Below are 22,125 nucleotides of genomic sequence, written 5' to 3'. Positions count from 1 at the left end.
CAGCCAACATTCACACCAGAAACAAGATACAGCGTCTTGACTAGAGCTGTAACAATTTAAAATTTGACTGCACAATTAATTGTCTCAGAAATCAGATAAAATAAAAAGTAAAAATATGTATTCATGTATTACTTTTGCTAACAAATTTAAAAGTTTCGAATGAACCCCAGAATACATCTTTTGGTTATATCACTGTGACGTGACCCAGATAATGTTATAACACAAGTACACAGCCTATGACGTAACCATGCCTCTTTATTATCAACGTATTTTTGTTTTTAAATGACCATCAAACCGGCAATAGGATCAACAGCCATACCGTTCAGGACCTTAGCTAATGTTAGCAATTCATTGCGGTTAAACAAAGAAACGAAGATTATGTAAAAGGATTGCGATTACAGAACTAGCTCTTCCCTTCAGAACCAGCTGTCCTTAGCAACTGTCATCACAGGCTAACTAATATCAGATATGCCTCTATTGGTCCGTTCAATTGACAAAAATAGTTTGTTAAATACGCAGTGGATGGAATTATTTAAAAACAAGAAGGCATCCTGACATGACATTATCTGTCCTCATCTGCAAATCTAGCGGGGGGAAACAGGTTCCTCTAATCTCCTTTCCCAGCTGTGGAAATGTGTTTCTTATTGATATGTTTACTGTAGAAAGCCAATTGCAACCAGGTTACTTAAGTGCTGATGGTAAGGGTTAGGTTTAGGCATATTAGAACAGAGTTTTCCCTACCGTTATAAGGCTTAAGCGCAGCACCCAATGCGTTTTGGGCACCCCCTTAACCAAATGAATGTGAAATCAGTGTGAGCATCAAAACTAACTAAATTACTTTTCTCAGATCTAATGATTGTAGTTATACTGAACCTGAACCTTATTTGAACCAGTTCTGCATCAGGTTTAAGTTAAACCTCAGATTCCAAGGTTTTCCCTACCACTGTAAGGTTTAGGTGCAGCACCCGAGCCGTTTTGGGCAGCACCTAAGCCGAATGAACGTGACTAAAAGACTTTTCTCCTCATCTAATGATTGTAGTTGGACTTCTTAAGAAAGCTTTTTCAGTGTTATTTATTTATTTTCTGCTCTAGCTTTTCCAATGTTTTAGACACAGATATGTTAATAATAATGTAACGCCTGCGCCAAATGTGTGCACGTAAGTCTTCCGCAAACCTAGGGAAAAGTCTTTCATATCATGAGGGTTTGGAAAAGTCTTCAGGCAAGGGTGTGTGTGTGTGTGTGTGTGTGTGTGTGTGTGTGTGTGTGTGTGTGTGTGTGTGTGTGTGTGTGTGTGTGTCTGTCTGTCTGTCTGTCTGTCTGTCTGTCTGTCTGTCTGTCTGTCTGTCTGTCTGTCTGTCTGTCTGTCTGTCTGTCTGTCTGTCTGTCTGTCTGTCTGTCTGTCTGTCTGTCTGTCTGTCTGTCTGTGTGTGTGTGTGTGTGTGTGTGTGTGTGTGTGTGTAGGAGCTGCAGCTTGATCAGCGTTTCAGGGAGCAGGCCGAGAGGGTGAAGGCCCAGCGGGTGAGGGAGGTCAGAAAGCAGATGGCCTGGGAGGAGGAGCGCAGCAGCATAGCACTCCGCAAACTACAGGACTGGTACTGATTACACACACACACACACACAAACACACACACACAAAGCATACTTGCTGTATCATTGCTGAAATACAGTTAATAATAATTGATCATTATTGTCTGTTAATGATGCTTGGATACTGTTTTGCCATTTTGAAACTTGTCTATATTAAAACTTTGGTAAATAAGTTGTAGTTATTTTTCTAATTACTGCACGTTTTAGCTAAAGATCCTCGCAACTCAAATATGAGTTTTTCTTATGTTTATGTCCCCTAAAATGTCTGACCTTGACTATACTGACTCTTATCTGTGCACACATCTGTCACTAGAGGCGTGTTGTCCATGTGGGTAGAACGTAAGGCGGTAAAGTGAACCATCCCCCGGACTGAAACCCTCACCTCTAGTGTTTGTTTTCAGGTTCAAGGACTCTCTGGAGGCCAACGTGGTCACTGTGGTCGCTATCCGCAGCGACCACAGAGTCTCCACCTACCGTCTGCCGGCTCTCGCCAGGCCTTCAACCGGTCTCAGACATCACAGACCCGGCTTGCCTGACGAAGACGAAGCTGCTGCACCAGAACGCAGAAAATCCAGAGCCGAGCCTGCAAAAGACAGCAGCGTATTAGAAGGTAGGAAGGTGGTTTTGTGTTTGTTTCGCCTGTCAAAGACATAGAGACCGAGCGCATTTAAGTCCCGCCCCCATCGAAAGGGAAAACAACTCTACACCCTCCATTGACTTGTATTGCGTGAAGGTTCCTTCTCATCAATTCCGCCTGCTAGCAAACAATAGAAAAATGCCTAAAAGCTGCTGTGTGGTGATGTTTACTAACAACAATGTAGAGGAACCATAAGTTTTTAATCTGCCGACTCCAAAAAAAACTGAGCTTTTATGAAGACAAAACTCTAACATAATGAATGTTCAATGTGACGTGTGTGAGCCTTACTTACAGACATAGTTGGCCTAAAACTGACATTTTGATATTTGACTTGACAAAATGCTTGCAGCAAAGGTAACGTTGAACATATCGTTAGCTTAGTGTCAGGATCCCACAGCCTTCCCACTCTCCCTGATGATTCCTCATGTCTGTATTCACTTTTGTCCTAATAAAATCTCAGTTTTTCCAGTCGGCAGCTTATAAAAACTTTAGTCCTGAGTTATTTACATTGTTGGTAGTGAATAAGTATCACCACACAGAAGCTTTAAGGCATCTGTCTGCTGTTTGCTAGCAGACGGAATTGACGATGAAGCACCCTCACTCAATACACAGGGTTTCCGCGGGTTTTTAAAAAGTCTAGCATTAAAATATCTAAATTTTGGTTTCAGAAGATGTTTCTGGACTCGACTTTATGTCGTGATGTGGGTCTTGAATTTCATTCACAATGGTCCATATAAGGTCTTAAAAAGTCTTAAAGTGCTCATAGTATGCTCATTTTCAGGTCCATAATTGTATTTACAGGTTATATCAGAATAGGTTTAAATGGTTTCATTTATTTTAAAAAACTGCACATTGCTGCAGCTCCTTTTTCACCCTGTGTGTTGAGCTCTCTGTTTTAGCTACAGAGTGAGGCATCGCACTTCTGTTCCATCTTTGTTGGGAGTCGCACATGCTCAGTAGCTACGTAAGGACTACTAGCCAGTCAGAAGCAGAGTAAAAGGGGGCGTGCCACACTAGCAGCTAGGCGAGCATTATAACATGTGTTACAAAGTGACCACGTTTGTCTCTGAAGTAAAGGCTGGACTACAATAGAGCTGTTTGGAGCAGTTTGTGAACAGTGTTTTCTGTTGGAGATGGTAAGTCCCTTTGGGGTGGACTTTGGGCTTTTTCACTTTGAAAACCTATAACGTGCACGAAAAAGATATATAACACAATAAAAGAAATCGAAGAAGCATAATATGAGCACTTTAAATTTGACTTGGTCAAACCTGAAGAAACCGTAAATACAAGTCAATGGAGAGCGAGGAGTTTCCTCTCCGGTGGGAGTGGCTTGTAGAGTATGACGCAATGCGCTCTGTCTCTATGTTCAACCTATTACTTGTTTGTCTTCTCCAGAAGAGGAGGTGCTGCGCCCCCCGCCGGCTCGTCCAGCGGGGATAAAGCTGGCGGATAGGCAGGTCGAGAGGCTCCGAAAGGCTGCAGAGAAAGCTGAACAAGCTCGAGCCAAGATAGAGAAGAGAAGGAAGGAATGGGCCCAACTGTGAGTGTCATGTCCAACAACCTCACCTCGGTCCTCTGGGCTCTAATTAGATTTACATGGCATTCTCCATTTTGTTTTATGGTCTGTTTCCTGTCATTAAAAAAAAGAAAAGAAAATGCAGTGCCAGAGTAACCCGCTAGGGGTCTCAGGTGCAAAAACCGAGCCGTTGAACTGAACTGTGATGGATTGTTGTGTCTCAGTTACGCAGAGAAGCCAGACGAGAACTGTGAGGATCCGCAGGATGTGCAGGCCATCCGCGAAGCCAAAGAGAACATTGGAGACTTAAAACTAAAGTCAGCCAAAGACTTCACGGTGCCGAAACACCTGAGGGTGAACGCTGAGAGGAAGAGAGCGCAGCTGATAGGCCTGGAGGAAAATGTACTCACACACACACACACACACACACACACACACACACACACACACACACACACACACACACCTCTTAGCTCATTCACAACATAAACTTCTTCCCTGAAAGCATTAAAGGTGCAGTAAGTGATGCTAATCCAATAATACACTTTTTGTCAAATACAGTGAATATCTCCTCACAGTCACCTAGCTCTCTATTTCTGTGTGCGCTGACAAAAAAGCTGGTGTTCCTACACAGCCCTGGCTCTGTAAATGGAAAACAACAGAAAGGAGAGCACAAGCCACAAAACACTATTCCAGCCAATCGGCAACAGGCAGCGTCCGTTGATGGTAGGGAGAGAGCATGTGAATGTGCCGCCCGGCCAGGAGTTGCGTTATGTAATGTCCGTGAATCTGGGTAGCGGAGCTTATGTGTTGTATTTGTTTGGCAGCTGAGTCCAAATATCGACTTTGAGCAGCATCGCTTACTGCACCTTTTAACCGACTAATAAAAATACTCACTAGATTCATGTCACTAGATTCATGATTGAAAGAACATTAGTTGTAGGGCTGCAACTAAGGATGACTTGGATGACTTATATTAGGTCGTACTGATTTCTCTGCCTCCGCCGAGTGTTTCAGAACGTTACGTGTCTCTCCGGTCTCTCTCCGTATTTCCTCTAACCCCGCTCTGCTCTTTTTTTCTTTTCTTTCGCTCCGCGCTGCTCCTCTCTGCGCTCAACTCAATTTTTTTTTTTATCTCCGCGACTAGGTTGCCTAATAGTTGCGCGACACAACGAATCGATAATTAAATTCGTTGCCAACTTTTTTAGTAATCGAATTTTATCGATTTTATCGATTCGTTGTTGCAGCCCTAATTAGTTGCATGCATAGCAGATTCATTCCATGACTCCCTCCCTCTAGATGCGTGAGAAGCAGACTGAGATGAATAGACGGATCGTAACCTTGCGGGACTCCAAGGTTCGCCTGGTGTCTCAGTTGTGCGCTCAGGCTCAGCAGGTCCAGAAGGTCCAGCAGCGCCTGGCGGCCATCCATCACCGCCCTCCACCCACCCTGCCCACCATACTACCAGAGGAAACCCCAGAGAAGAGGCTGCAGTACAGCCACGCTACCCTGGAGCGATATCGGCATCTGAGGGAACAAAGGTAATTTTTCCCAAATTATGTATATGAATGCACAAATCTGGCAGACCCTTTATTTTTATGTAGGCTTTTGGATTCTTTTAAACAAAAAAACACACAAAGTAGTCTTTCTGGATGATAAAAGCTGTTACGGTGGGCTTTCCCAGACAAAGAGAATAAACAGACCTAGATAATTAATAACCGTGGTATTCGTGCATGTATAAACCTTAACTCGGGTAAGCTTTGGATACATGTCTGCTCACACTCCATAGATTATACAGTACCTGCCCCTCCCCACTCCGCTGCAGTGGTTTTTAACCCGGAAATAGAAGAAGAACAGTTAGAACAACGGCAGCAAAAACAACAGCAGGAACACAAGCTTTATACATTTAAACTCACTGAGGACTTCGCCATGGCATACAAAGTAAATGTATGAAATATACAGCGCTAAAAAGTCGTCCATGTTCTCCCCGCTTTCCAAGTTGTTGCGATTTTTACAAAGGTCAACAGGACGAAAAAGCCTTATTCGGACAAATTATACGTTCGCAGAGCACTGTACCGGAGGTAGAGTTAAGCATCAGGTATACTCAAGCGTGACACCGAACCTTAGTGGTCCCCTAATACTATATCTGAAGTCTCTTTTATATAGACCTTAGTGGTCCCCTAATACTGTATCTGAAGTCTCTTTTATATAGACCTTAGTGGTCCCCTAATACTATATCTGAAGTCTCTTTTATATAGACCTTAGTGGTCCCCTAATACTGTATCTGAAGTCTCTTTTATATAGACCTTAGTGGTCCCCTAATACTGTATCTGAAGTCTCTTTTATATAGACCTTAGTGGTCCCCTAATACTGTATCTGAAGTCTCTTTTATATAGACCTTAGTGGTCCCCTAATACTGTATCTGAAGTCTCTTTTATATAGACCTTAGTGGTCCCCTAATACTATATCTGAAGTCTCTTTTATATAGACCTTAGTGGTCCCCTAATACTATATCTGAAGTCTCTTTTATATAGACCTTAGTGGTCCCCTAATACTATATCTGAAGTCTCTTTTATATAGACCTTAGTGGTCCCCTAATACTGTATCTGAAGTCTCTTTTATATAGACCTTAGTGGTCCCCTAATACTGTATCTGAAGTCTCTTTTATATAGACCTTAGTGGTCCCCTAATACTGTATCTGAAGTCTCTTTCCCGAAATCCAGCCTTGGTGCAGAATTACAGCCACTAGAGCCAGTCCCACAATGAGCTTAGGATGTGCCATTTCTGTGTCTTTAGCTATTGAGGAGGAGAGGGGGGGGGCAAGGTGGAGGGTGAGGGTGTGGCCTTGACCAACTGCCACTTTGCTCGTTTGCAAGCCAAGATGTCTCTTTCTCTCTCATGGGTGGGCCAAATTCTCTGGGCGGGCAAAGCAGAGAAAGGGGAGGTAACCTTGCTCCTTATGACCTCATAAGGAGAAGATTCCAGATCGGCCCATCTGAGCTTTCATTTTCTCAAAGGCAGAGCAGGATACCCCGGGCTCGGTTTACACCTTTCACCATTTCTAGCCACTGGGGGACCATAGGCAGGCTGGAGGAAACTCGTATTAATGTGAAAAAACCTCATAAAGTGAAATCTTCATGCCATGGGACCTTTAAGGCTGTTTGACTCCCTGGTCTGTACATGATGATCTCATATTTAGAAGATACAGAGGTGATATGATTCAGGTGTATAAGGTTGTACAGGGAATATATGATGTAACAGTTGGAGCAATAGGTATGAGACACAAGGGAATTCTTTAAAACTTTACCCTAGAACATGCCTGTATGAAAAGAGAAAGAATTTTTCACACTCGGTAAAATCATGGTAATCATCATAACACGCTTCCAGAAGAAGTTGGGCGTTCCCCTTCAATTCATTCTTTTAATAATAGGTTGTATGCATTTTGCCTGTCAAAAGGTGTAATGTATAATTATAAAGCTTGTCAGTAATTTATTTATGAATTGTTAGAAAATATCAATCATGCAATAAATGTGTTTTAAGAAAACAACATGTTAAAATGTGAATATACAGTATATATTTGTTTTGTGTTGCTTGAGTCTGGAATAGAGGATTTTATATCCTGTACCAGAATTTTTTTTCAATAAATGAAGAATCATACAGATTTTTGTAGAGACGAACCCTGCTCTTTCCAGCCGACCATGTTGAACTGAAAGCGCAGCGCACGCATTGGGCACGTAGTTACAAACATTCAGAGGTGCACGCACCGCGACAGTTTGTGGGGGCCTTCGCGCTGGAAACGACAAGCTGTGGTGACTTTGTGTTATGGCTCGCACACCTCGCGCCAGGAACACAGCGGCTACCATAAACCAAGCTTTACTCTCGTCATTCTTCCCATTCTTCCCCGCTCATGTATACGGGGAGAACTGGCATAACCCGGTTATTCTTTTAACCGGGGTAAGACCATACCGCAGTTACTGCTGAGGGTTTTTCCTGACATTGTAAGGTTTAGGTGCAGCACCCGAGCTGTAACTGAGTTTTCTCAGATGTAATTTCTGATTTTTGTGGGACTTCTTTAGCAAGTTTCTCTTTAAAACTATGGTGCGTAGTTTCTGTTTCCCCCTTGAGGAATTCTAATGACAGTAATGACACTGATACAACCCTCCCGTGATCGCTCACCACCCCCACCCCTCCTCCACGCAGTTGCTAGTAGCCAAGGAGGACACGGAGGATTAAAAAACATGCACTTTAAGGTTTTTGAGAGTTATTTAGTTATTATGTGCTCTAGTTTTTCAACATTTTCTTGCCTAACCCCCCCGCCAAATATGTGCACCTAAGTCCTCCACAAAGCTAGGGAAAACACTGCTGCGCATGTTAACACTAATTGTTACCATCACTGTATATGTGTTGCTGCACACTTTATAAAATAATGAAAGGAGGTGTAAAAATCTGTTTTTATACTGAACTTGAACCTCAGAATATTTTGATTAGCTGTTGATGGCATATTTTTAAAGACACATATTGACTTTTTTTTATTTTCAAACAGGCTCAAGAACATGGAGCAAGAGGAGCAGGAGGGAGCCATGAGTTTATTGGAGCAGCTGGAGAAAGAGATGGAAGGAGAGGACGGGAAAGAGGAAGAAGAAGAGGAGAGAGGAGAGGAAGGGACTCCAGGTCTGTCACCTTCATATTTAACCAGAGAAGAAAAAGAAAAGGAAGAAGCAAAGCTGAGCAAGCTGGAGAAGGAGCTCCGGATGGAGGAGGAGATCAGACTGCTGCGCGAGCAGGACTCTCTGCTGGAGCAGGTCTGTCTTCCATTGAATGATGACTCTGTGATTAAATAAAAGGTAGCTTCACATAGCCAGACCTTCCTCCGCAGCGCTGCGAAGGAAGGTCTAGATAGTCCACGCAGCATTCCGGGATGGGAGAAAAACGTGCTCTGGTTTATTGACATTTCTTTGAACCAATCACTTTCGTCTTGGGTAGCGCTAGGCAGGAAAGTCGTCAGAACGACACAATCTTCTGAACACAGCCATACTGAGGAATACAGAGAGAGTTGTGTGGAGCTGATAGTCTTAATTAGCTTTGTATCAACTCATTTGGCAATGGCTTGAATGTAACAGACGTTCATTAATATAAAAATGTTACTCACTAACATTTTTACACTATAGCATGTAATCTGTGGATGTGTTTTTGTAATCTTCAGATGGAGAGTTGGGTGTGTCAGTTTGACGCCGAGCTGCTGCTGCTGCGTCACCAGAAGCTGCGTCTGGACTGGCAGCTGAAGATGGCCGACCTCCACCAGATGACGCTCTACCAGGAGCTGCTGCTCCTCAAGGAGTTCGAGAGGAGGGAGGACAAGCTGCAGGAGAATCTCAGCGCACGCATCAAGGAGGAGAAAAGCATCATGGTGGGAGAGAGTTTATGTGCATGTTATTGTAATGTAATAAAACTAATGTCAGTTAATATCTACTTTATGCTTTTTATCTACTAGATAGATAGTAGGTGTGATTTCTTTATTCTCAGCATTATCTGTAAATGCATGGAAGAAATTCAGTTTTTGCAAGATATAAGCAATAATATGATTAATCATGCAGGCCGCAAACTTTCTAAATCACAAACTCATGCAGTTGATTACCAAGCCTCATTACAAGAGGCTGCAGGTGTTTATGATGTGTAAAAAGCAGTAATAATACTTTTTATAAACAGTATTTGTATAGCGCCTTTCATACAGGAAATCCTTTACAATAAAGAAGTTGCATGACATAAGCAGACATAGAATGAACATAAAAACGGGGATAGAATGCCATAATTAATAAAAAATAAGACGCGTGTTGTAGCGCTAAGCCTACAACTCCCGGTCGATCCATATAGTTTGGGCTGAAAGTGAACAAAGGCAGGTGCGTGTCATTTCAATCCCCCACTTTCCCTCTGCTCTCCGTGGGAGTGGCCTCCGTGCGACGTACGTATGCTATTACATCATACCAAGGGCTGAAGGGAACAGAAGGAGGGCATGTTGAAACGCTAATGTAACGCAGCGACGGTAACACTGCAGGCCTTCCTCAGCTCACCGGTAACGGCTATTTGATCAAATTCAAATTTGTTCAAAGATTATAGGACTACTTGTAGCACATTTCAGGAAGCTCACAATAACAGTATGCTCAGACTGGCCAGGAATATTTCAAATGACTCCTCACATGTTTTGCACAGAGAATATCAGCTTCTGCCTTCAAACGGGCGCTTTAGAGTTCATTCTTTCAAACGCATCAGACTTAAAAACTCTTTTATGCATCAATCTATCCTATTATTAAATCTGCTACATTAAATCCAGTGCAATATTTATTCAGGGTTATAAGTCTCCTAAGACCTTGTCTGTGTGTAATTTCATGTCATTTTCTGTTTTTTGTATTTATTTATTACAGGGACAGTGCATATTAATAAACATTTCTGTCAATATGCCAGAGCTAGCCAGAAGGCTATTTTTCATCTGCAGTCCCTAGACAGATGGTAAAAGTCACCCTAAAACAAAGTAAAATTACATATTTACATAACAATATAACAATTACAATACATTTAGTAAAAAGTACTATTAAGCTAAAATGTACAATAGAAACATAGCACACCAACAATCAGACAAACATCAGACAAAGACATGAACACACAAGGCAAGAAGCCAGCAGGGGGCAGCGAGAGCAGGTCAAGAAGTTAATGGTAATGTTGACAGCTCTGATTATCAATGAGCCATTTCTTTAACTGGATCTTGAATGTACTGTATGTGTTTAGATTTCTGATGGTTATGGGGGTGAGGTCCCACTCAGTAGCTGCTCGAACAGAAAAAGCAGTTTGTCCAAATCCACTTTTCCCGAATGGAATGATACAATCTCCCCTCGCTGCACCTCTGGTTCTGCTGTGATCAGCTGTTCGGATGTTGACAAACTGGTGGAGAGGAGGGGATGATAAAGCGTGAATAATTTTAAAGACAAGACATAGATTTGAATATTTGACCATGTTTTCCCAGTTGAGTAATCTGTGTTTATGTAATATTGGACAATGATGAAAAATGCTTGGTTTCTTGTCCAGGATTAATTGTTGTACATGTTTGCTTTGTTTCCTTACTTGGGTGTTTATGTAATTTGTGGTAATGTTTCATTAATGTTTTTTGGTGTTATTCATCTTATATGTACCTGTATGTGTGTCTATGTCCTCTTTTTTTTATATGAGCTACCCAGGGATCGTATTGTTCCTCATCCCCTTTCTCTCCTCACAGTCTAAGCTGGAGGAGTATAATGAACAACTGGGACTGAGGCGGGGAGACATCGCCAAGCTGCAGGAGAGAGAGAAGGCTCTGATCGCCGCCTTCCACGCTTCGCTGGGCGAAGAAAACAAGTTTGAAGACTTTCTGACCAAAGTCTTCAAGAAGAAGGTCAAACGTGTTAAGAAGAAGGAGCAGAAGGAAGGTGGCGGTGAGCGGGACAGGAAGTGTGATTGTGCGATGCTGTGGCGGGCGTATATCAATGTCTCCCTTATTATCCAAACGTGTGTTTGCAGAAGAAGAGGAGAACAGCGACGATGACTCTGATGACGACGATGAGTGGGATGATGATGATGACTATGACAGCACAGAGGAGGGAGGAGCTGCTCTGGACAACAATGTTTGCCCTCCAGGTCAGTCTTGTGCTGGGAATTATTTTTTAATTTGGACAGCTCTCCAAGTAATACTTTTTTTATTGGAACATATATATTTTGGGCAAAACTCCCTTCTTCAATGTGTTTTTCTCAACCTGAAGAAGGGCTTCTTGCCCAAAACTTCCATGTGGCAATAAAAAGTATTTATTGGTGTGCAGTCCAAATCACCTTTATATATTATTGGCCACCTTGAAGGCAGGGTTGGTAATGTTGAAAAGCCAGCTAGAGTTGATAGTAGCAGCTCCTCGGGTCTCCGTCTAACCCCTCCCATTGAAATTGAGGTTCCACCCACACACAGACCTGCAAATACACCCACCGTTCACCCCTCCCTCCACCTCCCCCCTTACCTGTCCAGCAGGATGTCGACCATGACGCAGTGGTTACTTTTTATTTTTTTTTTAAGATAATTTTTTAGGGCTTATCCCTTTATTTGAAAGTGACAGTGGATAAACAGGAAAGGTGGGAGAGCAATGACACCCCGGGCCGCTGGAGAGGACTCAGCCTATGTACACGGGGCGCACGCTCTCACTGGGTGAGCTAGAGGTCGCAGTGGTCACTTTTATTTAGTTTTTTCCTCCATTCTCCAGTAGACTTGCAGTAACTCCTCGCATTAACAGGCTTCGACTTTAGCTTTGGCTATAACTGTGTGTGTGTGTGTGTGTGTGTGTGTGTGTGTGTGTGTGTGTGTGTGTGTGTGTGTGTGTGTCTCTCTTTCAGGCTGTGAGCCAGAGTTGTTTGAGAACACAGTGCAGCTGCGTGAGCGTCGGCTGGACCTGGAGGAACTGCTAGCGGAGGAGAGGAAGAGTGCTGAAGCGCTGAAGAAAGAGTGTGACACCCTCGTCAAGAAGGTCACACTCTGCTTTTGTTTTCTGCGTCTTCGCCTCATCTCATCTGACTTGTTTTCCTGTTGTCGTGTGCTGTTTTTGTCACTCACATCCTGGTGTGTGTGCGCGTGTGTGTGTGTGTGTGTGTGTGTGTGTGTGTTTCTGCTTGGCTCTGCAGGAGAAGTTGGTGAAGAGCAGTCGGAAGGCAGCAGAGGACGACTTGGAGTTGGTGAACAGGGAGAAACAGCAGAAAATGAATGAGCTGGATGTGGTGGTTCCTATTAGACTGCATCAGGTTAGTCTATATCCACGACGTTCCACTTCCGGGATTGCTCCGTTGCTGCCGTAAATTCCGCCGGATGTCACTCTTTTCGGCCAGATGTCCGCTTCCCTTCGTTTTCTTTATGTTGGAATTCTAAACTCTGGTAGATTCATGAGGACTATGGTTAACTGCTCCTCAGATCTCTGCAGGGTAAATCCAGACAGCTAGCTAGACTATCTGTCCAATCTGAGTTTTCTGTTGCAATACTAAAACAACTTTTGAACGTACACGTTCCACCAAAAAAAGTTCCTTCCTGAGTCTATTTTGCAGCTGCTCTGTGCGGTGCTTAGCACCGCCCATGACGATTGTGATTGGTTTAAAGAAATGCAAATAAACCACAGTTTTTCTACCATCCCAGGAATGCTGTGTGGACTAGCCAGACCCTCCTTTGCAGTGCTGTGAAGGAAGGTCTGGCAAAGTGAGACTAGCATCAGGTGAACAGACCAAAACTGTGGAGGTTGACAGGTGACAAAACAACAAGTTCTAGTCAACAGATTTGTAAGCACAGTTTTGGTAACTTGATGGTTGGCAGTGCAGTATGACCAAGATAAATCCGACGTGAAATATAGCAATATTTAGCTTGCTGATATTATTATAATCATCAAGAACATTTAAAATCTCTCGCACAGTGGGCATCTTGTTTTACCAACAGCCTTAGCCATTATATTTCGTTAACAGCCATTCATTAACAGACACTATATTTCATTGGAGGTGGTCCTGTGCGAGAGCCAGACACAAAGTACAAGCCCAAAGAAAGCATGGTAAATTGACAGGTAAAAATGATGCCTAACCTGCAACCATACCACCTCACCTTTACTTTCAGGCATATCCCAAGCAAAACAAGCCCACGTTTGCTAATAATAGGCATACATGGCAACCCTGGCCAGAAACAAGAGCGGTGGAATTGTCTTCTCTGATTGGTGCCCAATACCCAGCATTTCAATTAAGAGGCCTGGAAGAATTCTGCCATTATGAAATTGACCATAAGGAAGTACATTTGATTTTCATTAGAAATGAGCCAAAATCAGAACTCAAATTCTCAATAAAAGTCCAATTTAGAGCCGCAACTGACAATTGGTTTCACTTTTGATTCCTATTTTCTCGTTTTTAACTAAATAATTGTTTGTTCCAGAATGTCAGAAAATAGTTTAAAAAAATGCCCCATTGCAATTTCCATATCCCCAGTTATATATATATATATATATATATATATATATATATATATATATATATATATATATATATATATATATCCCCAGCCCAAAAGCCAAACATTTTTTAGTTTAATAAATAAAGGACTAAGAAAATCTACGAATTGAGAAGCTAGAACTAGTCATTTCTTTTGGCATTTTTGTTTTCAAAATTATTGAAACAATTAAGTGGCCAATTAATTTTCTCTCGTTTGTTTCGCAGCTCTATTGTAATTTCATTTTCAAGTTTAACTTTAGTTTTTTCTTCAATTTGAAAATAAAAACTTAGTCTCACATTCAAGTTCATTATCATTATGGCAGAGTTATGTGCTGCTTATCGTCCTCCTGGTTCAAAATCAACACCTTTTCTGACGTTTAAAATTAGGTAGTTAACAAGAAACTCATATTTCTGATATAGAAATTTTTTAAAAGGGTCAAATTTGACCCAAAGATAACACAAGGGTTATCAGGTACTATAGAAGTTTGACGTCACTCAGTAAATGCTCTCATTTGATCTCCTCCCGTGATTAGTCTTCTCTTCCTTCCACCCTCTCCGTTGGTCCACCAGATTGAGTTCATCGCTAACGGCTCGGTGCCGTGTGACCTGAGCCCGGCGTTGGTGCTGGACATGAAGGAGCTGAACAGGCTGCGGGAGCGCATCAGGCAGCTGCAGGCGGAGAAGAGCCATCAGAGAGATCTGTACATTCAGGCCCGCCAGCAGCACGTCAGGCTCATCCACGACCGCAAGGACATGGTCACCCAAATCCAGGGTAAGACCCGCACAGGCCAAAACCTGGGCCTAGAAGAACTCCAGCTCCCGTCCAGCTTGACCTGAAAGCTCTGACCATATGTTAGATACGTGTGAAATTATTAATAATAATCATTTTATTTATATAGCACTTTTCAAGCATTAAGCACAAAGTGCTTTCCAGATTTAAAGATTTACAGGATATTAATTAGGAATCAGAAACCCATATAAGCCCCCCTCCCCATGACATACAAACATTAGAACATGAGAGCACACATTTCAAGCAGCAATTCATAAAACGGTGACAGTGCAAGATAGAATGTCAATAAAAGAAACATGCATCTAAAAATACTAAAATGATAATGCAAATTAAGAATAATGTAAATACGCTATGCCAGTGAAGTTCAAATAAAACACCATAAAAAAGTAGCAAAAAGAGGAAATATGCAGTGTTGCGATGGAATGGAATAAAAGCAGTGGTGGAAGAAGTATTCAGGTCCTTTATTCAAGTAAAAGTACTTATACCAGGGTGGCTGGGTAGCTCACCTGGTAGAGCGTGCATGTACAGAGGCTAAGTCCTCGACACGGTGCTCACGGGTTTGATTCCGGCCTGTGGCCCTTTGCTGCATGTCGTTTCCCCCCTCTCTCTCTCCCCTTTCATGTCTAAAGCTGTCCTATTTTATAAAGGCCTAAAATGCCACTATAAGAATCTTTTTAAAAAGTACTTATACCACACTGCAAAAATACTCTGTTACAAGTAAAACGATCCAAACAGTTCTGTCAATCAACTAAGTGTTTAATCGGCTATTGTTGGGTAGTTTAATTTATAATAAAACATATTTTATAAACTGCATGTGTTTTGTGTGCAAAAATCTCAATCTGTAAAGTAACTAGTGACTAAAGCTGTCAGATGAATGTAGCGAAGTAAAAAGTACAATATTTCTCTCTGAAATCTAGCGGAGTAGAAGTAGAAAGTGGCATGAAAAGAAAAGACCCAAGCAAAGTGCAAGTACCTCAAATGTGTACTTGTATACAGTTGTTGAGTAAATGTACTTAAGTTACATTTCACCACTGGATACAAGACATGCTTAAGTGTAGGCCAGCTTATGAAAATTAGTTTTAAGGAGGCACTTAGGCCCCGTCCACACGTACCAAAACAATCTTTTTTTACCCATCTTCCCTGGATTCGTTTCAAGAATAGTTGCGTCCAAACGAATCCACTTGTAAATGACTCAATACGCTACTTCATATGCCAGGCCTATAGGCGGTGCTGTTTCTGCTACAGAAATTCATCAAAAAATTCATTAAAAAACTTTTAGCATTAGTATTATCAACTTTTATTGTATAGGGCCAAATCTCTATGTATTATTCATAGCTTAATCGTTTAATCTCATTTTAGGGTGACCTCTTACCACCAGTCCAGAGACAGCAGATGTAAAATAGCCTCCAGGCTAATTCTGGTACATTTTACTTTTATGTATTATTAGTGAGCATTGTCCCTGACAAATAAACCTGAAATAAATAAATAAACCACTGCAGTCAGTGATGCTAAAATTGTGAGTTATATGAAAGAACCTCCTAGACTTAGTTAATATACCAATCTGGCTGCTGAGTTCTTAATAGGTTGCAATTGTGAGTCTGAGTGGGACTTTTAAACAGGTAGAAAAGAGAGTTGAAGAGAGAGTAAAAGTTCAAATGCCCCCAGGAATGATTATTGCCAGGAGGTAACATTCTTAGATACTGGTCTGTGTGTTGCTGTAGTGCTGGAGAAGGTGTGCAACGAGCAGATGAGGATGAAGTTCGGGAGGCCGGTGGATCTGGAGGCTCTGCAGACGCTGTCAGGGAACAGGACCATGGAGGAGCTCAAGCAGGAAAAACTTGTCCGTGAGGTCGTGACGGAACAGGAAACAAACATGGGATGGAGCTGACCTGTGTGTGTGTTTGCAAAAACTTGTCGTGAGATACAGTGGTGTGAAAAAGTGTTTGCCCCCTTCCTCATTTCCTGTTCCTTTGCATGTGTGTCACACTTAAGTGGAACATCAAACCAATTTAAACAAAAGTGGGATGTAAACACAAAATGCAATTTGTAAATGAAGGTGTTTATTATTAAAGGAGAAAAAAAACCAAACCATCATGGCCCTGTGCAAAAAAGTGATTGCCCCCTTGTTAAAACATACTATAACTGTGGTTGTCCACACCTGAGTTCAATCTGTACACCCAGGCCTGATTGTTTTGTTCAATCAAGGCATCCTTAAATAAACTTGACAAAAGGTCAGAAGATCCTTAAAAGCTACACATTTTGCCGAGACCCAAAGAACAGGAACAATTGAGAAAGATTGAGATCTATCAGTCTGGAAAGGGTTATAAAGCCATTTCCAAAGCTTTGGGAATCCAGCGAACCACAGTGAGAGCCATTTCCACAAATGTGGTGAACCTTGTGTGTGTGTGATATTCAGGCAACCCAAGAAGAGGCACTTGCCTCTGGGTTCGAGGAGAAAACCACTGCTGCCAGGCAAAATCTGCATGGCAGAGATGGCTGAGCAAAAAAGAACATCAAAGGTCTCAATTTCTCCAGAACACATCTTGATGATCCCCAAGACTTTTGGGACAACATTCTGTGAGACAAAAGTGGAACTTTGGAAGGTGTGTGTCCAAGTATATCTGGCGTAGAAGGAACACTGCATTTCATAAAAATGAACATTATACCAACTGTAAAATATGGTGGTGGCAGTGTGATGGTCTGGGGCTGTTTTGCTGCTTCAGGACCTGGAAACCGTGATAAAAGGAACTATGAATTCTGCTGTCTACCAAGAGATCCTGACCAGTACTCAAGCTGAAAAAAGGAGGACAATGATCCTAAACACACCAGCAAGTCCACCAACGAATGGCTGAAGAAAAACAAAATGGCAAAAGACCTGAAATGGTATGACCTTAAAAAGGCCGTTCATGCTCGAAAACCCTCTTTAACTGAATTAGGACATCAAAGATTGGGCCAAAATTTTATATTGTTATCGCAAATGGTTTGATGGCCCAACCAAAGGTTTAGGGGGCAATCCTTTTTCACACAGGGCCATGATGGTTTGGATTTTTTTTTTCTCCTTTAATGATAAACACCTTCATTTACAAATTGCAACTTGTGTTGTCCTTGACTATTGTTTAAATTGGTTTGATGTTCCGAAACACTTAAGTGTGACAAACATGCAAAGGAACAGGAAATGAGGAAGGGGGCAAACACTTTTTCACACCACTGTATCTGTATCTCTGCCTTGTTTTGTTCTGATCCCTTATAAACTTCAAAAGTCATTTTTAAGAACAACTTAGATTGGTTACGATTATTGATCTTTTGTGGTGTGTGTGTGTGTGTGTGTGTGTGATATTCAGGCGAAGGTAGAAGAGGCGCGCCAGGCTCTGATTTTCCGACCAGAAAAAAGGAACTGGAGCAGAAGCTCAACTCTAGGCAAAAGAAAATGGTAATTTCTGTGCATCAATTACATTTTATATGTAATATTGATCAAAGCTGAGATCCACATTAAAGGGAAACTTGAGTATTTTTCGAAACTGGACCCTATTTTCCCATGTTGTGCTGCGGTCGACAGCGGTGAAACAAGCTGCAATGTTATGTTGTATGGCAGTTGCACACCTTTTAATTTCCATACACTAAAAGCTGTTTTTACCACTGATATGCTCAGATAATTATTCTAAGTGTCTGACAACATTATGGAAAGGATTCCTAGAGAAGTTGTGCGAAGATCCTTTTTGTTTAACATGAAACGTCCACAAAATCACTATCGCAAAACTCCCCACACTCCATGTAAATAAACGGTAATTTTATCATTGTAAAAAACACTTAATTTAAAGTCGACAAAAACAAAATAAAACCATCAAAAGCCATCTTGGTTTGTCTCCACTGTTCCAACAATCACCACTCTGGTTTGGTTGAAATAAACCCATAATTCACCCTTTTTACTTGTGGAAATATAATTATATAAAAATAATTGTTTATTTAAATGGAGTCTGGTGAGTTTACTCTAACAAAAAGGTCTATCTCTGTAGGGATCCTTTCCATAATGTCAGTTGCATAAACAGCACTTTTAGTAGACGTAAATTGAAGGTGTGCATTTGCCCATTAATGTTACATTGCAGCTTGTTAATTTAAAAGAAATGTTGTTCCCATTAGACGCTTAGACACAAAAACATGGAAAAATAGGGTCCAGGTTGAAACATACCGAAGTTACAATTTAAATGGCTATCTTTTTTTTTTAATCCGATTCCGATAAGCAGCAGGGCTAAACCTCTATGGGGTAGAAGAACTACTGCAACAGACACACTCTGACATAATCACCTTATTAAGTTGTTATTGCAAAGCCATTTACACATCCAGCAGACACAGGGCAACATTAGCATCCATGTGAGTAGTGTTTGTGTCCATCTGATAACTGAGAGCACAAGTTTTTCCTCCAAGTCTAGTTTGATCTCCACCAACTCCTGAGGAAAATGTCTGGCTCCTAAATGTTCAATTTTCTTAACCAGCTTTTGTCTAACTGTGTCTGTGCTGAGCAGTTAGTGTACAGTGGTTTTAGAGCTGCCTTCTGTTGGTTGAGGTTGAAGAAAGTGCTGGGACTGAACCAATTAAAAATGTGCTGTCAAACCAAAGAAAGCTTAAAGGCTCTGCAGAGCTGCAGGGCTGGAGAGGATTCTCCGCAGGTTCAGCACTGCATGTGACACCTTTCACATGACACAAATATTTAAACAGTGACGAGGCGTTTTCATCTGAGGTAAATAGCTCAATAAAATGTTTTTAAATTTGCCTTTTTTCATTTCCTGAAAACAACGGTTGGACAATTTTTTTTCTACCCGGCAGCAACGATATATTAAAGTGCTCATATTATGCTCATTTTCAGGTTCATAATTGTATTTAGAGGTTATATCAGAATAGGTTTACATGGTTTAATTGTCAAAAAACACCATATTTTTATTGCACTGCACATTGCTGCAGCTCCTCTTTTCACCCTGTGTGTTGAGCTCTCTGTTTTAGCTACAGAGTGAGACATCTCACTTCTGTTCCAGCAGTAGCTAGGTAAGGACTACTAGCCAGTCAGAAGCAGAGTATGAGGGCGTGCCACGCTAGCGGCTTTATAACGTGTTACAAAGTGACCACGTCTGTCTCTGAAGTAAAGGCTGGACTACAATAGAGCTGTTTGGAGCAGTTTGAGAACAGTGTTTTCTGTTGGAGATGGTAAGTCCCTTTGGGGTGGACTTTGGGCTTTTTCACTTTGTAAACCTATAACATGCACAAAAAAGATATAGAACACAATAAAGGAAAGGAAAAAAAGCCAAAAAGCATAATATGAGCACTTTAAAACATAAAATAATGTCATCACTTTAGCCTGCTTCCCTTTATTTATGTGCACACAACTGAGTGAAGTATCATTTGTGAATATCGCGGTGTATGAACATAAATGTCTGTTTCCATCTGTATACCACATGCCTTTCTAGATGTCTGTTTGTGTGTATCCAGGGCAAACAGTTCCAGGATTACAGGAGACGTGCGGACCAGGAGGAGATCCGGAGGCTCCAGGGGCTGGTGAAAATACAAGCACAGCAGGCTGAGGCCCTCAGGAGAGAGATTGGCCTCCTGTCCCGTAAAGGAGTCCACGTGCTGCCCCCCAGCCAGGCCCCAAAGCCCCTGCTCGCCCCCATGCCCACCCACACATGTCACACCCACACTAGGAGACAAGGACCACGGCGTCCGTCCAAACCGCTTAAAGCACACAACTCAGCCAGCAAACAGGGAGCTAATTAACAAACACATACAGTCACTGTAAAGTGTGCTCACTAATAGCACTTAGTCATGAATTATTAGATACAAAAATACTTCAGTTTGGTGACTACTGTGTTCATTCATAATTAAAAGTCTTAAATGATGAGGGTGTTCGATTTTGACTTCAATTATACAATTTAAAAATTGATCTTATAAAGAAACTGTAAACAAATTCAGGGATGCTAAAAGCAGAGTAATGTGATCTCCTTTCTTGGTTTTACATAAACCTCTAGCAGCCTCAAGAAGCCATCTCTATGAGCCCAATTTTAACAATCTAAGCCAACGTGTCAAACTCAAGGCCAGATTATGATCCGGCCCGCATATCAATTTAGGTTCACAATAGATTTTGGCCCACCTAGTTTTTGCCGCTTTTTCGACTTTATCCAACGTTTTGGGCGCTTTTTTCCTATGATGGCTGAGGAACTTTTTCCTGACTGTCGACCAAACTGTAAGTGAGAAGACTACGGTATATCCTATCCTGAAGATCCAATACTTTGCCAACAAATTTGAACATCGACAACTTCTCAGTCCCTCCCCCCTTTCTGCTGCAGCCCAAACCGTCTCTAAGCCCCGCCCACACAAGGGAGTTTGACAGAACTGCCGGCATGTCATACAACATTTTCAATAACTAAACACTAACACAATGTTAACTTTACTCACAAACCGTAAAACAATGCTAAGTAGCAGGCTAGCGTTAGCCATTTCAGCATCATATCAGACCAACCACTGTGCAAACGTTACTATTATCCTCACCAACGTAGATTTGTGGACTTTTGACTACTAATAACCAAGTGAAAGATAAATCATTTATGGTAATTATGTTACCTGTTAAGAAGAAATGTGGCTACATCCAGAGGTGTCAAGTAACAAAGTACAAATACTTCGTTACCTTACTTAAGTAGAAATTTTGGGTATCTATACTTTACTGGAGTAATTATTTTACAGCATACTTTTTACTTCTACTCCTTACATTTTCATAACCTGACTCCGCCAGATGGATTGCTTCGCATTTGCTCGGCATATCCATCTGGGAACTTTCCGTTGGAGAACTTTTGGGAAGGGGCGGAAATACTGGTTAGCTGATTGGGTGAACCATCTGTCTATCACCTATGTTGGTGATAGACAGGCCAAATCAACCAATCAGATCCACGAAGCGTATGAAAATACAACCACAAGCCCGCCCCTGCTGCTGCAGGCAAAGCATAGCTCGGTAGCTCAGCATGCAAACATGTCGGTAAAGAATATTTGCCGTTTGTGTAACGAGAATTTAGGAATAAAAGACACCATTTCAGGTTCACGGAGCATATTCCAAAAGAAGGATCCAAGAGAAAAAAAGCATTAGCGAGCGGCTACCGCTGTCTGAAAATACTGGTTAGCTGATTGGATAAACCATCTGTCTATCACCACCAACCCACCTCAAAACCAACGCTGATTGGCCCGGTCGTTTGGCTAACGGCTCCAAATTTTCTCTGCCTCAAGATGCCAGACTGATCTGCGAGTAGAAAACTGGAGGACGGGAGGCTAACATTTTCACGGAATTATCTGTACTTTCTACTCCTAACATTTTAAAAATTGCCTCGTTACTCATATTTCAGTTTGGCTTGTTTTCATTCTGGCTCGTCATCGTTCAAAAAAACACACAAAAAACCCAATCCAAATCGCTCCATCCGGAGAGAGTGAATTTGATTTTGGTTGGATGATAAGTATAAACATAGTCATTCCGACACCCTATTGGTTTGTACGCGATCCATCAAACCTGCACAGACCCGGTGCTAATATGCCACCGGTGCTTTAAC

At 41.8% G+C, this 22,125-nt stretch overlaps 1 protein-coding gene across 1 annotated transcript in view; it reads left to right on the top strand.

Annotated features, from left to right (window-relative positions):
* Nucleotides 1-20,435, top strand: part of cfap44 (cilia and flagella associated protein 44) — a 36,926-nt gene extending 16,491 nt beyond the window's left edge. The window contains exons 21-35 of the mRNA XM_028602175.1: nucleotides 1,463-1,593; nucleotides 1,990-2,198; nucleotides 3,621-3,765; nucleotides 3,966-4,143; nucleotides 5,041-5,282; nucleotides 8,285-8,543; nucleotides 8,945-9,148; nucleotides 11,006-11,201; nucleotides 11,287-11,403; nucleotides 12,142-12,272; nucleotides 12,427-12,543; nucleotides 14,329-14,530; nucleotides 16,270-16,392; nucleotides 17,890-17,978; nucleotides 20,027-20,435. Coding sequence (XP_028457976.1) covers nucleotides 1,463-1,593; nucleotides 1,990-2,198; nucleotides 3,621-3,765; nucleotides 3,966-4,143; nucleotides 5,041-5,282; nucleotides 8,285-8,543; nucleotides 8,945-9,148; nucleotides 11,006-11,201; nucleotides 11,287-11,403; nucleotides 12,142-12,272; nucleotides 12,427-12,543; nucleotides 14,329-14,530; nucleotides 16,270-16,392; nucleotides 17,890-17,978; nucleotides 20,027-20,311 — 2,628 coding nt within the window. The 3' untranslated portion in view covers nucleotides 20,312-20,435. The remainder of the gene's footprint in view (nucleotides 1-1,462; nucleotides 1,594-1,989; nucleotides 2,199-3,620; nucleotides 3,766-3,965; nucleotides 4,144-5,040; nucleotides 5,283-8,284; nucleotides 8,544-8,944; nucleotides 9,149-11,005; nucleotides 11,202-11,286; nucleotides 11,404-12,141; nucleotides 12,273-12,426; nucleotides 12,544-14,328; nucleotides 14,531-16,269; nucleotides 16,393-17,889; nucleotides 17,979-20,026) is intronic.
* The last annotated feature ends 1,690 nt before the right edge of the window (nucleotides 20,436-22,125 follow it).

This window comes from Perca flavescens, chromosome 16, assembly GCF_004354835.1.
Source record: "Perca flavescens isolate YP-PL-M2 chromosome 16, PFLA_1.0, whole genome shotgun sequence".
NCBI classification, from domain to species: domain Eukaryota; kingdom Metazoa; phylum Chordata; class Actinopteri; order Perciformes; family Percidae; genus Perca; species Perca flavescens.
Note: the sequence above shows the minus strand (reverse complement) of the source record. Positions and strands in the feature narration are given on the sequence as shown.